Source organism: Equus quagga, chromosome 7, assembly GCF_021613505.1.
Source record: "Equus quagga isolate Etosha38 chromosome 7, UCLA_HA_Equagga_1.0, whole genome shotgun sequence".
NCBI classification, from domain to species: domain Eukaryota; kingdom Metazoa; phylum Chordata; class Mammalia; order Perissodactyla; family Equidae; genus Equus; species Equus quagga.
This window is the reverse complement of record NC_060273.1, coordinates 17,590,272-17,609,326: the sequence shown is the minus strand read 5'-3', so window position 1 is coordinate 17,609,326 and position 19,055 is coordinate 17,590,272. Positions and strand designations below refer to the sequence as shown.

At 47.3% G+C, this 19,055-nt stretch overlaps 1 protein-coding gene across 1 annotated transcript in view; it reads right to left on the bottom strand.

The window, feature by feature from the left end:
- Positions 1–4,438: 4,438 nt before the first annotated feature.
- The window catches only part of HS3ST2 (heparan sulfate-glucosamine 3-sulfotransferase 2), an 87,489-nt gene continuing 72,872 nt past the window's right edge, over positions 4,439–19,055 (bottom strand). The window contains exon 2 of the mRNA XM_046668551.1: positions 4,439–5,331. Within this exon, the coding sequence (XP_046524507.1) occupies positions 4,713–5,331 (619 nt within the window). The 3' untranslated portion in view covers positions 4,439–4,712. The remainder of the gene's footprint in view (positions 5,332–19,055) is intronic.

Sequence of the window (19,055 nt, the reverse complement as noted above, 5' to 3'; positions counted from 1 at the left end):
ACTCTATTCTCACTTATCTGCCAAGAGGAAGTGCCTTTTCCTAACTCCCACAAAGGTGCTGTATACGATAATAATGGCAAGAAAGATCTCAGGAGGCCTAAGAGATTCGAGGCAGAAGACAGAGCTTAGGGGTAATGTCCGTTCTTGGGGTTAAGCAATGGTCAAAGGCTAGTGTTCAAGATACAGAGCCCCAGTAGTTCGCTCATTTACTCAAATAATTATTAAATATCTCCTGTATGCTGAGCACCGCGCTGAAGAAGATGGACATGACCTCCACTTTCATGGCGCTGACAGACCCATGGAGGAAACAGATACCAAACAAGGGAACTAATATATAATGTCAGCTAGTGGTAAGCGCTGTAATGGAAGGAGAACAGAATACAAGATTGAGAATGACAGGCGAGAGGGAGGGCAACTTTAGGTAGATATCTGAGAGAACTGGACGATGAGAAGGAGCCAGTCATGCTATCTTGAAGATCAGCCCTTTGGGAGAAACTGGCCGGTGTTGGAGTTCAGGCTAAGATGAGCGTAATAGGTATGGAAAATGGTTGGAACCAAAGGCAACCCAGGAGAAGACTGGATGGGGCCAGCATGAGCAAAACATTGGGACAATTTTGGCACGGGGGCAATAAGGACACCCGGGGATTTACCATCCAAAAATGCAGCTCAGCGGTTTAGACTCAGCCACTTGATCCTGGGTCATGAGAGAGAGGCTGGAGGAAATTGCCATGAGCTTGGTTCTATTAGCACTGTAGCTGATCTAAGCAGACAAGTGGAGGAGCTGTGGCAGATTCCACTGCCAGGAACCAAATAACTGAGAATAAAGGGAAGACAAATTGAGCCCCTACTATGTGTTGGACACATACTCTCTCACTTAATCTACCCAATAAACCCCTTACCATGGGTACAATTTATGTCCCAATTTACTGATGATAAAACTCGCTCAAAGAAGTTAGACAATTTGACCAAGGTCAGACAGCTAGGAACCAGCAGAGGTAGGATTCAAACTCAGACCCACTGGGTTCCTGAAGTTGTGTTTTCTTCCGTGATATAGTGTCCCTTCACAGAAGCAGGGAAAGCCAAGCAGCGCTGACACAGGCCTAGCACATTCCGACATGCATTGAGAAGCATGCCCACAGATCAACACAGAGCCATAGGGAGACCCAGACACCTCTGGAAGCTTTGATACCTGGATAAGATTCTGTGACCCAGAAGATCCAGCGAGCTGTCCCCCAATATTCGCTCTCCCCTTCTTCTATAGAACACCCCCTTTTTAGCTGAGCACTGTGCCATACAAATGAAAGATGATATTTCCCAGCTTCCCTCGGATCTAAGTCTGACCAAGTGGCTGAGTTCTACCCAAGCAGATGTGAGCAAAAGTAGTTCCACTAGCCTCGTACCATCCTATAGGACACCATTCACAGTAGGAGGGAGCTGTGGTTGGAAAGGATGTCGCAACCTCAAATGGAAGAGGCTTGTTGTGCCCATGCCCCCTTTTCCTCCTGAGAGGCTGAATGTTTGAATGGACAATAGCCAGACCAATATGGCAATAGAACTCTGACCCATAACCTCTGCAGCAACTGGCCCAGAATGGTCAGGACTTGGTCACTGACTGCCAACTTTCCTGTTTTTATCTTCCTGCTTCCAACTCAGGACCAACCAGAGAAAGTCAAATACGCCGACAAACCAATTACATGGGATGCCCAGCTTCTAGTGAGCCTGCCTCCAGCTTCCCCATGCAGACAGCCTCCAATCCGGGTGCCCTGAAGGCTTCCCTGTGCAAGACTCCTTGTTAGAGCAAGCTCTGAGTCAGTAGGCTGTTCTTTTTTGAGCAGTCTTCACTGGTTTCTATACGCCCTTCCTGCTGAGTGGGATGCAGTTATGGGGTGAGCTGTTGTGAATTGTGAGCAGGGGATGGAAGGAGCCGCTGGTATTGTGGAAGCGCTCAACATCCTGGACTGTGAGAGAAACACACTACACACTACACACACACACACACGCCCAGAGGAGCCTTTTGGGTCTCAGATTGAATAGTCAAACACCATCTATTTAAACTACTAATTTGGACCTTGTGCAAGCTTGCCCCAGGGCGCCTTGGGTGAAAGGGTCCATTTGTGCTGGAGTAGAAATCAGAGTTTGCTCAGCAGATTCCTGTACACCAGCATTCACTTGTTTAAACTAGGATTTTAAAGGCACTTGAGCATCTTTTGTTTGCATACAATGGTTGATATGCTAGTTACAGTAGACTCTGACATTCGTTAATGCTTGGAGGCTACTTTGTCTGGGAATGCTGGTAATGCAAAGGAATAAGACTGCATTTGTGCACACAAAATGCAGAATTTTCATCAATTCTTACTGGACTCTACCCAATCAGAATAAACAAGCAAATTCCACCAACTCTTTCTTGGGTGTTTCCTTTATGTCCCAATGTAATTCTGTATCCCCTTGGATACACTCTTAGCCACCACATGGCCCAGGATCACAGATACCAAATACTTTTGGATGGAGAATATATAAGGGTAACATTAATGTCTATATACAACCTGTCCCTCTTCTGGTCACCAGAGGTTCAGGGCCCCAGCTTCTGGGTGGTAACAGCTCCCAGTGGCCTCTGAATCACCTCTCCACACCCACAGGGGAAGCACACAGCGGGGCAGACTCCCAGAACTGACTTCTTGGTACCATGGTCTCAGTCATTAGATCTCCTGTGAGATGCTTGGGGCAGAAAGATGGGCCAAGAAACAGAACTTGTGTCTTAGGCTTTTGTGTTCCCCTGTTTTGTAAGTCACACACTCATTTTCAGGAACCTTCCACCATGTCTGACAGCAGACACAGGCAGAGCAGCCCCGGCAGGTTCAGCAGTCCTTCCTGGCCACCTGTGGGTACATGGCGCCATCTGGGAAGCGCGACCCAGAGTGCACTTCCTTGGAGCGTTCCCTTCCATGCTCTCAGGCCCGCAGCATCCATCCACCCACTCACACATTCACCCGTCCAACACATGCTGTGTTCTACGATATGTTAGCAAGATACAGTCTTGACTCTCAAAGAGGCAAGGTCTATGGTGGAGACATATTTACACAAATCATGAAAATCCAGTGTGATAAAAGCTACGTACAAAACACCAACTAAATGCAGACAAGCAAAGAGAGAGCCTGGCTGGGGATGGCCTCACAAATATCAAGCAAGTGACACTGGAGTGAAGTCTTATGAGAGCTTCCGTCAGCTGGAGACGTGGGGGCCAGGGGCCGTGGAAAGCATTCCAGGCAAAGGCACAGAGACTTGAAGGAGCCAAGAAAAGGCCTGCAGTTCTGTGAGGTTGGAGCAGAGGCTGAGGGATGCGGAAACTGTAACTGAGGTTGTCTTGGGCACTGTACTGGAGGATTTAGACTTTATTCTGAGGTCACGGTCCACACCCAAAGCAGGGTTGTGAACGCAAATGCCTGGGGGCCAGGCAGATGACGTCAATCAGTGAGGGGGGCGGGGCTCGGTGGGGATTGGAAAACGCCATCTAAAGGCGGCGGCCAATTGTTGCCATGCTGGGTACAGGCTCAGTATAGCCGTGTCTCCACTAAAAAAAACGAATCTGGAAACCCATATTTTTCTATGGAAACACTCAAATTTTAAATGTTAGAAATTATTTCAAAACGTCATGCTGGCCAAGCAAAAACATGTCTGATCTTCTATCAGCCCCTGGGCCTCTAGTTTGGCGCTTCAGATGTAAAGCTTGAGCAGAGAGCTGGCCCAATCAGATTTACGTTTCAGAAAGAGGATGGTCCCACGTGACATGTCTGCACCAGCCTCTGCCAGCAAGAACCTCTTTTCCCCATCACCCACTCTGGCTTCTCGCCCATGCCCTCCCAGCCCGGCCCCAGCACCAGCCCCGTCTTGTATGGGAGGAGTTGAGTGAAGGAGCTGTGCTCCAGGCCTGGCTTACAGAGAAGAGCCCAGCGCTAAGGACACGAGAGAGCTATATTTATTTCACATGGACAAGCATGATTCTGTTGCATGCCAAACATGAAAGCTCACGTGAGGAGAGTACCCGTAAGAGCAGGAGTATGTGCTTTTGTCCAGAGGGAGCAGGGAGAGTCACAAAGTGGTTTTCAGAGACAGTTACCCTTCAAGCACTGTTGAGATCACAGGCTTTGAAATCTCGGGGTTATTTCATCATTAAAGGGTCTGTCTCTTGGGAGTGCCCAGGGTGTGCTTCCGGTTCTGCAAACTCTCCATGGGCTGCCAAGGTCAGGAGGATGAGGATGGTTTCCCATCCCACAACCAGCGCGGCTCCGGAGAGTAAAGCTTAGAGGGGAGGTACATGCCTCTTAAATTAACAAGCCCACTCTGGGGCGACAGGGACAAGGACAGACTGCTGTGTTCATAGCAACAGAACCATCACCACTTACAATATCTATCATAATTGGAAGACCCACTCTTCTTAAAGCAATTTCCCAAGGCCTGTTACGGGCCAAAGGGAAATGATTCAGAATTGACTGGACATGCCAGAAGCGGATCAACTTTGCCTGGACAGACTTGGGAGACCTAGCGGCAGGCACCCCTGGATTCTTGGCCTTAGCTGGGCTTCCTGGTTCCAGGATGATGGAACCCAAGGTGGGGAAAGGAGGCTGGAGGCTGGGTTTGCTCGGGGAAGAGGGTCATAGTCTCTAAGGGCAAACCTCAGGGAAGAGACAGCAGAAGAGCCTTTGCATCTTGGTGGCTTATTCCCACCTGAAGTCCTGCCCAACAGTTTCATAAAATTTAATATTATAAGGTCTATAAAATTCCCGGAGCTGGTCTATGACTTCAGGATCGATCTGTACATGAGTTCTGCCTTTCGATTTGCCCAGGCACCGAGGCAGGAGGCTCGATTCTGTTTTTTTCAAGCAAGGGAATCCTTTGGTCTTGTTGAAGTAGAAGTGCTTGTCCGTGATGAACCTCTTAATGCCCAGGAAGTCCTGGACCCGCCCCATTTCACCCGCCGGGTCAGTGATGAGCCGCTCGCCGCTGACGAAGTGGATCTGAGCCAGGGGAAAGTACTGCAGCCAGCTCTCCAGGTGCAGCACGTACATGCCGATGCGGATGGCGTTCCACGACACGTCCACCAGGCCCAGCGTGCGGTTGCGGAAGGACAGGCCCTCGAAGGTGGGGATGTCCGGCTTCTTGGAGAGCGTCTGGGTGTAATCGGAGATGGCGCGGGTCACTGGGTTCCGCACCACCACGATCAGCTTGGTGTCTCGGGACATGTTGAAGATCCGTCGAGGGGCCTCTTGAGTGACGAAGTAGCTGGGCGTCTTCTCCAGTGTGATCTGGCTCTCGAGGGTCCGGGGCATCAGGCTTCTGCGGGGCAGAAACAGAACATCATCGGACAGGGTTCCCCGAGGGGCTCAGGGAGATCATTGCCCTACACCCGCCTCCCTAATGGAGTCCCTTCTCTCCTCTGTGACATTTGAGGCCCAGCTGCTCTCACCTGGTGAGGAACACACCTTATGATCGAGTCTTTCAGCAAGCTTGATTTTTATAACACAGTATCATTATCTGTAATCACTACACTTGACCGTCTCTCTCTGGTGAGAAACCTACTTTAACTCTGGTTGATTTTTTTAAAAAGATCTTTAACAGGTTTGCTTTAAGACAGGAAATAACCTAAATGTCCATCAGTATGGGTTAAATAAATTATAGAAGAGCCAATTAATAGAGTTGGGCAGATCTGTATGTACTAATAGGGAATGATTCCCAAGATGAAAAAAGGCAAGATACAGCCTGTTCTCCTCAGGAAGGATACACAAGCAACTGATAAAAGTGGTTGCTCCCGGGGAGGGGACTTGAGATGAAAGCAGAGCGAGGAGGTCGGGGATAAATGAGAAAGACTTTTTCTTGTATAATCTTTTATGCTGCTTGAAATTTTTAATGCATTTATTACATATTCAAAAATACAAAGGAAGCCATCAAATATTGTCCTGGCAAAAGATGCTTCTCCAAATATATTAAGAAAATTTTGGGGGGCGAGGCGGAGGAAGGCTTGTTTTGTAGGAATAGCAAGTGTTTCAGAAACGGGTTCTGATGTCTTTTCCTCCTGAAACACATCTCAAATACACCCTCAGCATAAGCCTGAAGAAGCGCAGGACTCCAGGCCCGTCGGGGCCTCGGTCGAAGTCCGGCAATGCAAGCTCTCGCTCTGTTAATTTTTAATTTCCTGGCTCTGCTTGAGACTTTAGGGAATGAGGTGGGAAACTCTGAAGTCACCTTCCCAGGAGTGTCTCTTTCAGGCCTCGATGGAGGGGAACACTCCTGGCTCCCAGTTGCTACTTCTTTCTGAAGGTCAGGCTTTACCTTAAACTGGTTTTTCTTAATCCTGGCTGCACATTAGACCACCTGAGGGATTAAACAAACAAAACACAAAAAACCAGACAACTGATCCTAGACCACCTGATGAAACACATTTGGGAGTGGGTGCTTTTAGAAAGCCCCTCCGATGATGCAATGTGAAGGCAGAGTTGAGAACCACCTCTAGATCACTTTCCCCAGGCCTGACACCATGATTTACCAATCCTCAAAGCATTCATCCTCACGTCCCCTGGAATATAGACTCCTGGTTCCTAGTTGTCTTCCTCCCAGCTCCTATCATCATCTCCCTCCAATAACGTGGCCTCATAGTTGTTGGACCAAGTATGTCCACTTTTCTCTTCCCTTTTAGCAACTCTTCCTCACGGCCATCTCTTCGGTCTTGTCACTGGAATTGCCCTAACTATGAAATGGTTCGCTCTGAAATTCTACTCTAGGACCACGTGGTGGGTTGAATGGTGACCTTCCAAAAGATATGTCCACCCAGAACCTACGAATGTGACCTTATTTGAAAAAAGGGTGTTTGCGGATGTAAGTAAATTAAGGCTCCCGAGATGAGATCCTTTTGGATTAGGGTGGGCCCCAGATCCAAAGAGGAGTGTCTCTAGAAGAGAAGCGGGGAAGAGACACACAGAGAAGAAGGCAAGGTGAAGAAGGAGGCAGAGCATGGAGTTATATGTCTACAAGCCAAGAAATGCCAAGGATTGTTGGCAGCCACCAGACGCAAGGAGAGAAGCTTGGAGCGGATTCTCCCTCAGAGCCTCTGCAAGGAGCCAACCTTGCCGACAATTTGGGTTCCGACTTCTGGCCTCCAAAAATGTGAAAGAATACATTTCTGCTGTTTTACGCCCCCCAGTTTGTGGTAATTTGGTATGGCTGCCCCAGGAAACTAACACAGATTACAACCTTATTTCTTTCTCCTTTACCACAGTCTCAAACTCATTATATCTGATTTTCAAATTCATCTATGGTCCTCTTGATTTTACTTTCTTCCACACCTTCTCTGAACCCAATGGACAATCATTTCAATAGCATCATCATCAATATCATCATCATCAATATCATCATTATCGTCATTATCATCATCATCGTTACTTTCCCTGTACTATTTGCTCTTCCAGTCTCTAGTAATGCATCCTTCCAACCCTTCAGGCATTCTCATTCTGTCTCTCGGTTGACAAACAGCAGTAGAGAAAGTTGCTGATCCTGACAACTGAATCGTTTATATTTGTATTAATTTAACCCTCAGCACTGCTCAATAATCTTTATGTTTGTCTTTACAGACCCCCCCCATCACTCTTCATAGTAAGTGTTCCAAATTCTTACCATAAGCTCCCACTCCTGTCACCCACCCAAACACACAACTAGTGTCCCACTACACTGAAAGGTGTACGCTTCATCCTTTCTCTCCTCCATATTGAAACTGACTGTTATCTGCACCCATCCTGCGCCCCTCCCACAAGTCTCCGAGGACAAGGCAGGCAGGGGCTCGCCTGTCCACCTACGCTCTCAGGTGCCTTCCCTTACTGCTTTCCCTGCAAACCTGCCCATTATCCCCTGAACCTTCAAAGTCACTGTGCAACGGACAGGCTGATAGAACTGATATTTTCCTTCCAGGCGTAAGGTCTATAATGGATCCTTGTGAGTTGAAAATTTTAATAGTATTTATTAATATTGAGTAGGCCACTATTTTTTTAAATAGGATATCTTTTTTTTTTTTTTTGAGGAAGATTAGCCCTGAGCTAACTACTTCCAATCCTCCTCTTTTTGCTGAGGAAGACTGGCCCTGAGCTAACATCCATGCCCATCTTCCTCTACTTTATATGTGGGACGCCTACCACAGCATGGCTTTTGCCAAGTGGTGCCGTGTCCACACCCTGGGATAGGAACCAGCGAACCCTGGGCCACCAAGAAGTGGAATGTGAGAACTTAACCGCTGCGCCACCAGGCCGGCCCCATAAATAGGATATCTTTATTAGCAAAAAATTACGAGTGCTCTTGAACAGAATTCTTTGGCTAGATTTTCTTAGAAATCCAACTCTATTATAATATGACCCCGGTACATGTTGTAATTAGGTGTTAGTCTTTAGGATGAGAGTAGACAAAATTATATAAATGCAACAGGGCATTTAAACTTAAGGACTTTCCAAACTCTATTGGGGTTATTGATATAAAGGTCTTCCCTAACACAAAAAAGTTGACCTGAGAAGCCATTAAATAGATTTCTCTGCAATATCCTTTAATACACTAAAGAACATCCCAGGGTGGAACTGAGGATGCAGCATTTCCCAAGCTTATTTGACTAAAGAGCTATGAACTTTTGCCAGGAGCACAACTTAACATCTCTCTCTGTTACCAGTTTGGAAAACTCTGACCTGCTCCACTGATCTTTGGAGCATCACGTCATCCCCCGGCTGTGCATGTAAGTGAAGCTCCACCCTTCTGATTCCTAATTGGCATAGCAGCTGCAAAACCTAATTACAAAACTAAGAAAGATGTGAACACCAGACCGTGAACACCACCACACACGCATCCTCAGGCCTGAGTCGAATGGCTCCTGTGTACTTCAAATTTTCTCTGTCCCACCAAAGGACGCCCTTACATATTTCTTTCTCCTTAGGTCACTGGAATGGAGCATCCGAGGCCTGTGTGACAATAGCGTGCTTGGAGACTGAAGCTACATGTCCCCACTCTGTGCACATGTGGGGGTATGCATTAGACTTTTCCTCAAGGCTCATTTTTCCTCTTCACGTCATCATTTAAATTTTGCTTACTTGTTTCCAGCTGTTAAAAAATAGCTGAACTTTTCTCACCCTGAAACCCTCTAAGCTTCAGTCTCCTGTCTTTTCCAGGTAGCTCTGCATAAATTACTGGGAGAGAGTCTAACACTCACCATTTGGACTTCCTCACCTCCCATCTGTTATTCTAACCTGCTCAGCAACAATTTTCCCTACATCTGGTAACAGCCTCCAGATTTTTCTTTAAGGAGCTTCTACTCCTGCTTTGGATAAAATCTTAGCAGGCCAAGGGGTGGGTGCATGACTGAAGTTAAGCCGATCAGTGCCAGTTGTGTCATAAAGACAAAAAAAAGTCTCATAAAGACTGAAAATGCTTGGACTGAATCTTCCTACCAGGCATAGGAGCCTGGAAGAATCTCTTTGTCAGTTTTTCTTACCAAATCCCCTCAGCTGCCTTGGTTCTTGCCCTTTCTGAGACCCGATTCTTCTACTTTCCCCTGTATTCTGTAAGTTGCAACACATCCTTCTAAAAACTTACTACTACTTGAAGTTAGTCAGAGTTGGTTTCTGTTGCTTGCAACCCAAGAACTCTGACCTATCTTTCACAACCTAGCTGCCTCTGTGTGGAAGCTACGCTCACCCAACTTGATTGTAAGCTCCATGAAGGCAGGGCAGGGCGCTCCTTATTTGCATCTCCATCTCCAGAGTCTACCTCAGTCCACGGCACAAGTAAGGTCTCCACCAATATTTTTAGAGTTTAAATGAAACCAACAACCTGTCTAATCCGGTTACGCACTGAAGCCCTCGCCCCATTTTCAAATTCCCAACTCTCTCCAAACCATTCTGGATCTTCCCGCAGGTCTGCCTCCCACTGCTCTCATTCTACCTGTGTCTTCCTGGATGACCTCGTTCCTTCCCCAGCCTTTAACCACCACCTGGGAGCTGCTGACTCCCAAGTCTGTGACTGCAGCCCCAACTTTCCACATGCTCCAGACAGAATGTCCAACTGTCTGTGGACTGGACACCTCACCTCAGCAACTGAACTCGCCATCTTCTTCCCCAAACTGACTTCTCTCTTTTGCCTGTTCTTGCAAATTATATCACCATGAATCTACTCACAAAGCAGAAAAACCTCAGAATCACTCTTTGTGTTTATCTATTGTTTTTTGGTGAGGAAGATTGGCCCTGAGCTACCATCTGTTGCCAATCTTCCTCTTTTTGCTTGGGTAAGATTGTCCCTGAGCTAACATCTGTGGCAATCTTCCTCTATTTTTTGTATGTGGTATGCCACCACAGCACGGCTTGATGAGCAGTGTATAGGTCTGCACCCGGGATCTGAACCCACGGACCCTGGGCTGCCAAAGTGGAGCACGTGAACTTAACCACTAAGCCACCAAGCTAGCTCCACAATCAATCTTGATTCCTCCTCACATCTAAGGTCTTTCGTTCTTGTAAGCTCTCACCTCTCTCCCTCCTTTCCTAGCCCACTCATAGAGCCTCAGGGCCTTGTCATCTATTCCTCTGACAGGAGATTTCTCTCTGACCTCCATGCTTCTATTCTCTTCTCACTTTCAATCCACTCTGCATTCTGTGTCCACCAGGGAAACCTTCCTAAAGCAAATTCAATCTTGTCAACCCTCAGTTATCCTTTGAATGAAGCCCATGTTCCTTGACTTGGTACTCAGGCTGCTGCCTACCTTCCCAGAACTCATCTCTTGCCACCTCCTGGTAACCCGATGCTCATGCCATGCTGAACACAAAATCCACTCCCCAAACCACAGCCTGCCCTTTCGTGTGTTTTGCACTTGCTGAGTGTTTTGTTTTTATTTTTTAAGACTCTGGGTCATCTTTCTTGACTCTTCACCCTGGTGAACTTTTTCTCCTCTTTCCGATCCAAGCCAAAAGTCATACCCACCCTGGACCCTTTCTTGTAACTGCGTGGCACTCTGTGCACCCAGCCACCAGGAGCCTCATCCCATTTTGTGGAACCTATTAGCTATGCATCCATTCATATCAATAGATTTTCAGCAACTTGGGCAATGCGTTTCCTGTTCAGTTTTGCCTAGCACAATACTTGGCACAACATAGGTGCTCAATAAATTGATCAAAGATCCAGTGTCAAAGGTAGGTGCCTATTGAGAGGTTACCTTGGGTCCTCAGAAGTGACTAGTGTCAGTTTATGAAGCCCAGCCTTTTCCCAGCATTCTGGCCTTGGGCAGAGAAAGGTTTTAGCAGAGAGTCCTGGGGAGGGAGGATCATTGCACTGGTTTAAGAGTGCGTCACGGCCACAGGTGCTCAGGCTCACAGACTGAGGTAGTCCAGGCTTTGCGTCCACCCAAATCTCCAACGGAAGAAGCTAAAATGAGATTTAAAGGAACGCATCTCATGCCATTTCTGTTTTGCCCCCTGCACACGGTGCTTTGCCCAAGGCTCCCTCTAGTGTTGAGAGAGGACGGGGCTGTGGTCACTCTGCAGTGTGGCCGGAGGGGAGGGAGTGGGGAAGTCAAGTTGCACACTGGGACCACCTGGAGGGTTTTGGAGATATGTAAATGGCTGGGCCCCACGGCAGACTGATGAAATCAGCAATCCGGGAGTGGGGCCTGGGCACCTGCAGTTCTAAAGCTCCCCAGAGGACCCTGGGCCTAAGCAGCACTGGTGCAGCCCGCGTGTTCCTTTAGCCACTTAGCCTGTGATATAATACAGCTGTTCATGAGCATCACCTGGGGAGCACCTTGGGAAAAAGAATTCCAGGTCCCTCCTCTGTACATTCGGATTCAATGGGCTTGGGGTGCCGTCCAGGAATCTACATTTTTAACAAGCTTCTCCATGATTCTTATGATCAGAGAAGCTTGGGAGGCGTGCCCTCAATAAAAGCTACTCTCATAAATAACACAATTGCACTCATCACTATCTAATATGCCATATATTTATTTTTATGTCTGTGTCTCTGCCATCCCCGCCCCCAACCGTAGACTGTAAATTCCAAAGAATAGGGTTGGTGTCTGTCTTGTTCATAGCTGTATTCTCAGCACCAAGGGGCTGACTGGCACTTAGTGGGGGTGTAGTAAATATTTGCTGACGGGAAACAGAAAGGCGGGCTTTAATCTGAGAACAATCAGGAAGAAGCACACTTGTGTGCCAGCTGAGACATGTGCCTCCCCCAACCACCAAAGTCTGTACTCTATCTTCTTCCCGAGGGAAAAATCACAGATTTCCTGTGGCCCCTCCAAAAAAAGAAAAAAATCTAAATACTCTCTTGTCAGCTGGAGGCTCTCTGGAAATGATATTTTTTGACCCACCTAGTGGGGCAGAGACAGCTGCTTGGCCCCACTGTCCACACAAGGGACATCCCGTGTGTGTGTTAGCTCCTGGGAGCCCGTCTGAGCAGGGCCTCACTGGGAACTTACAGAATTGGCACACCTCTGATTATTACCGCTAGAACCCTCTGGAACATTTCATTTTCTGCTAAGTCTGTACCTTCCGTGTCTGTGTTCTGGAAGGCCTCGCTGCCTGGGGGCCTTCAGTGATTTATTAGCTCCTAACTGGGCAACCAGGCTCCTTGGAGGGATAATTAGGAGCGGAAGAGGAGGGGAAAGGCTTTATTGCAAGAAACTGGTTCTTAAAATGAAACCTGTTAAAGCCACATGTGCTGAGCGGGGCGCAGGCCCAGCACCTGTGGCCGTTTATACTCGTCTGGTCGAGAGGAGAAATGAGAACCACTTCCTCCCACGTCCAGAGCCCCAAATCCTCACACTTATGTGACCCAGGAGCAAAACATTACATCCCAGCGTGAACTCCATCAATAATTCTTCATTGCTCACAGGATAAAGGCCTTAACAGGATTTATGTGGCTTTTCTTAATCTGGCCCATGGCCACCCCGGGCTCTGGCCAGACAGGATGATTCAGAGTCCTCCCTGCCAGACTGTACTTTTCGTGCTACGGGACCTTTGACATGTGCCCTTTGAGGGAAGCCCTCTGTAGCCTGTCAGGCAAAGCTGCTCTCAGCTCTTAGCTCCTCATCACCTCCACCACAGAGCCTTCCCTGACTGTGTCCTCATTATTTCCCGCTTCCGGGAAGAGTTAGACATTTGTCACCCTGTGATTCCATGGTACCCGCTGTAGACATGGCCCATGTCTTACGCATTATCTGTGTCTATCATCGCCTTAGAGTGTAAGGTCACAGAAGGCAGGGATCATGACTGTCACATCTCTATATCGACAATGCCTGTCCTGTGCCTGGTATGCATCCATATGTTCATTCATCAATCAAGCATTTATTGAGTACCTACTGTACGCCAGGGATACAAAGATAAGCATGGTATAGTCTCTGTCCTCAAGGTGATAACAGCCTTGTGGCCCACAGGGGTGGGGGAAGTCACCTTCTCCCAGTGTGAGGGACAGCACCTGAACTCAGCTTCCCACAAGGGCTGGTGGCATCCTCCCTCTGGCAGGAGGGGCTCTGCCAGAACCCAGTTTCCCACCGGTCATCAAGGTCTCCAGGGGCCGGGCAGCAGGCTTTCCCGGCTAACTCCTATAAACAGCTGGCACCTAAGCCCAGCCTGCCTGATGTCCCTGAAGTTTGATTATCCCCCAGCTGGTGAGGCTGCTCTCACTCTCACCCTATGAAGAAGGAAGCGGATGGAGGTGTGGCGGGGGGAGGCCCTTCCCTGGGGCCTAAAGCCAGTTTGTCCAGACCCTGACATGTCCCTCAGGCTGACGGTGAGGGAACAGAGTGACCCACGCCTGCCTCTTCTATCAAGGCCCTTGGCTTGCGAGTTTCCCCAGCAAAGCCTCGTCTGTCCACCACCCCTGTGCATTGTGGAATTTGTCCTGAGGCCTGCCGTGTGACAGGCGGGGACCAGAAAGGATCCTCCCTGCCCGATATACCTGTGCAGCGATGGTCAGGGGCCAGGGCTGCTTCAGTGGCTGGCTGTGAGTATGGGGTTTGGAAGCAAAGAGCCCTGAGTTTGAGTTCTGTCACTTGCTACGCATAAGAAATGGGCACTCAGCTTACTTCACTGAGCACGATGTCCTCCACGTTCACCCACGCTGTGGCAAATGGCAGGATTTCCCCCTTTTTTTATGGCTGAGTGAAATAAGCCAGACACAGAAAGACAAATACTACATGATTTCACTTATACGTGGAACCTATATGTCGAACTCATAGAACCAGAGGGTAGAATGGTGGTTACCAGGGCTGGGGGTTGAGGAAATGGGAAGATGTTGGTCAAAGGGTACAAATTTTCAGTTATAAGATGAATAAGTTCTGGGGATCTATTGCACAGCATTGTGACTGTAGTTAATAATACTGTATTGCATACTTGAAATTTGCTAAAAGAGTAGATCTTAAGTGTTCTTACTACACAAAATGCACACAAAATGGTAAGTATGTGAGGTGATGGATGTGTTATTAACTTGGCTGTGGTAATCATTTCACAATGTATATGTATATTAAATCATCACTTTGTATATCTTAAAAAAGGGGGGGCATGCAGCATACGTCAGCCATACACATGGTCTGCTACAGACTAAATGTTTGTGTCTCCCCCAAATTCATAAGGTGATGCCCTCATCCCCAGTGTGACGATGTTTCGAGGTGGGGCCTGTGGGAGGTAATTAGGTCATGATGGTGGAGCCCTCACAAACGGGCTTAGTGCTCTTCTAAGAAGAGACACGACAGAGGTGATCTCTCTCTCTCCACCATGTGAGGACACAGCAAGGAGACATCCATCTGTAAAGCAGGAAGAGTCCTCACCAGGAACCAAATCGGCTGGCGCCTTGATCTTGGACTCCCAGCCTGTGAGAAATCAATTTCTGTTGTTTACGCCCTCCGGTCTATGGTATTTTTGTTATAGCAGCCTGCGATTCTGCACCCAATTCTGATGTGTGGGTTTTTTCCCCACAGCAACAGGCAATTCTCCAGCTGGGTGTCCTGCCATTCAACTCAATTCTGACACTATCTACCTGGAGACAGCATCAGATCCCACAGGTTAGGGCTCAGTCCTACAGGACTGTCCCCCACACTGCAGACACCAATTGCAAGTCCAGATTGTCACCTGTGCTTCTGACAGACAGCTGTAAATCAGAGGTTCCCACCACCCCCTCCTTGGGTTCGATTAACTTGCTTGATTAGCTCACAGAACTCAGAGAAACAGTTGACTTACTGGGTCACTCGTTTTTTACAAAAGGATACAACTCAGGAACAGCCAGACGGAAGACATGCTTAGGGCAAGGAATGTGGGAAGGGGCTCCAAGCTTCCACACTCTCCGAGCACACCACTCTCCCCTAGTCTTCAGGTGTTCAGCAACCTGAAGCTCCCCAAACCCCGTCCTTTTGGAGTTTTATGGAGCTTCATTACATAAGCATGGTTGATTAAATCATTGGCCATTGGTGGTTAAACTCCATCTCCTGTCCCTTGTCACTCTCCGGAGTCAGAGGGGTGGGAATCACAAATTTGGTTCTCCTGGCAACCGGCCCCCATCCTTCAGGTGTGGTCCAAAAGTCACCTCATTAACATAACCAGACACCTTGATCATTTTCATCACTTAGGAAATTCCAAGGATTTTAGGAGCTCTGTGCCAGGAACAGGGATGGAGACAAATATATATATTTCGTATGATACATCCCACTATCACACAGCCCGAGCTGACGGAGACATGGTCATAGACACACTGGACGTAAGCCGACCCCTGAGACTTCCTGCGCAGTGCCGGGGGGCCAGGTGCGGCTCCCTGCTCTCTAGGAGGCATCTCTCTGTCTTCACAGTAACCCCAGGAGGCAGGCCCTCCCTGAGTCTTGTTTGTGGGCTGAGGAAAACTGGGACACCCAGAACCAAAGTCAATCATCAAAGCAACGCAGCGAGTTGCAGAATCTGGATTCAAGTGTGACTCTAGCAAGAGAAGAAAACGTGAGGATATAAAATTAATCTTGGCATGAGGACAGCCTTTCTAAGCATGAGACAAAAATCATGAAAGGAAAAGACTGAAAAGTTAGACTACCAAAAAAATGTAAGTCTCAGAGATGGAAAGATACCATAAATAAAATAAAAGGAAAATGACTAATTGGAAAAATATTTGCAGCATATAAGATAGAAAAAAAGGGGATGATTTCATATATATATATATATATATATACACAAACATATATATTTATATATTTGATATACTTTTTCAAAGTTCTTGTAAATCAATAAGGAAGAGAGAAGCAGCTGGTAACACAAAGGAACAGAGGCCGTGAGAAGAGCTATAGTGAAAGAGCTACAAATGGAAAATAAAGATACGGAAAGATACTTCATCTTTCTTAAAATTAAAGAAATGCAAATTAAAACCATAAGATAATATTATTCACCTATAAGACTGGGAAATATATTTTTAAAAATTGTAACAGTTATTGCTGGCAGGAGTGTGTAGAACTAAGTATTCTCAGTGTTGGTAGGAGCATAAGTCAATGCAGTTTTTAGGAGGACAATTAGATATTTTCTACCCAAATGTAAAATGCACATCCCCTTTAACCCAGTAACTCCACTTCTGGAAGTTTAATTGTACAAGCACATAAACACCTGTCTGCAAGGACGTTCGTTGCAGCCTTTGTGGCAGAGATGGGGAGGCGTCCACCTAAGGTCCCCTGGGCACCCCTCCAGAGTATAGCTGTTTCCCGACGGCCTGCCCAGCCAAGGACTACACTTCCCAGCACCCCCTGCATCCAGGTGGGCCCTGTGGCTGGTTCTCGTCATGGACAGTGATTAGAAGTACAGTGTGTTTCCTCCAGGCCAAGATGCTTACAAAGTAGGTGTGTGTTCTTCGCTGTCTGTTCTGTCCACCAGCTGAATGCAGAGAACTCAGAGGCCCTAGAAGGGGGCAGGTCCAAAAGGCAGAAAAGGCATGGAACACCACCTACAACTAGGAAAACAGCCCCCTTGGACTATTGTGAGCAAGACACACTTTGGTCCTTGGGTTTGTTATAGCAGTTGGCATTGACCCAGCTACTAACAGAAAGAGACCAGAAACAACCTGCATGTCCATTAGTAGGGAGCTGGTTAAAGGAACTATGGTGAGGCCAGACAATAGATGATTATGTGGCTGTTAAAAAATGAGGTAGGTCTACAGATATTGACACAGAAAGGAGACCAAGATGCATTATTAAGTGAAAAAAGCAACCTTCAGAAGAGCGAGTTCAATATGTGCCTGTTTACATACAAAATACACAAATATATGCTAGTATGGATATGCATAAACCATCTCTAAAAGGAAACACAGTCAACTGCTACCAGTGATGACGTCTGAGGAATAACCTTGGGGACCCGGGATGGACTGTAGTATGTAGAATGGGACTTCATTTCCGCCTTTACCATCCTTCACTCCTTGGATTTCTTTTCCTTTGCCGTGAGCGTGTATTCTTTGCAGCGCAAAGAACTATGTTAAAAGTCTCCGTTGATATTCTTGAGATCACCTGTGTGGAAGCAGTTTCGTGGAGTGAGGGGGAGGAAAGGTGTGGGTGGGAAGCAAGGATAAGGGAAGCAGAGAGTGTTCAGCTCCTCTCTCAACAAGCTTGGCTCAGAAAGGAGGAAGGGCGATCGTGGGTGTGGAGTGAATGGTTTTGGCTGCGGCATGTACAGCTCTGGTAAGTTTCCAGGCAACTGGACCTCAATTTCTCAGGTGCCATTTGTGGCTAGGCTGGCCTGGCCGTGGGGACACTATCAGGGCGTCTTCTGGGGGTAACTCCGGATCTCTCACTTCTTTTCTTAGTCTGGGCTTTTGGAGTCCTTCCTCACACTTAAGCCTTCTCCATTTTTCAGGGAGAGTGGGTCCCTTAAGTCAGTGCTTCTCACACAATGTGCATTTGAATTGCCTGGGGGGTCTTGTTAAAATGCAGATCCTGATTGTAAGTTTCGGGGTGGGGGCCCAAGATTCTGCATTTTTAACAGGCTCCGAGGTGAGGCTGACCTGCTAGTCACGGCCCCTGCTTTCACTATCGAGGTCTTAACGGCCGTCCTGGCAACACTGGCACAGACTGCAGTCAGTGAAGGTTTCTTGCGTTAAATGAAATTGGCTCATTGATGTTAGGTGAGGAAATGTGGATGGTTTGATTCAGAAGACCCAGATTTGAGGCCCAGCTTTCCCATTTCCTGGCTTTGGGACTTTCCGAGTAGTTTCCTCATTGTGAGATGTGGATGATGATAATGTGGACTTCACCTGGCTGTTTGAGGTCTAAGCTGGATCAACAGGAGAGTTCCATGTAAACCGTAAAGCACTGGGTTCCTCTTTCTCCATTTAATTTCCCCCTTTAGTGTAAGTCTTTTCTTCTTCATTTTTTTATTGAGATATAATTGGCATATCACATTATATTAGTTTCAGGTATACAACATGATGATTCAATTGTTGTATATACTGTGAAATGATCATCACAAGAAGCCTGGTGAACATCTGTCACCTCACATAGTTACCATTTCTTTTTCTCATGATGAGAACTTTTAAGATTCCCTCTCTTAGCAATTTCCAAATACACAATACAGTGTAATTAACTGTAGTCGCCATACCGTACAGTTTGTCTTTTTTGTTTTCAAAAAGGCGGTCATCCGTCCCTCTCCCACAGCCCTCTATCTCCTTTTCTTCCCAAAGTTCTTGAACTAAAGCTCAATGGCTCCACCTCCTCACATTCATCCTCGACTTGTCACATCTGCTTCCCACCCTCTGAAGTGGCCCTCTCCGAGCACACCCTTAAATGCCAGTCCCACCTTTGATCCTAGTCTCGTCTCACCTTCCAGTGGCATCTGAGGCCCTTGCCCCCTCCTACGTCTTGAGGAACGTATTTTTTTCTTCGCTTTGGGAACACACTGTCTTGGTTTCCTTTTTATCCCTCTGAGTAGTTCTCCATACAAATTTCAGTTATTTTTTCTCGACTTACCACTTATCCCCACCTCGTCTCAGTTAACGGCCCCACCATCCACCAGTTGCCTCAGCAATACCCACATCTCATCTAT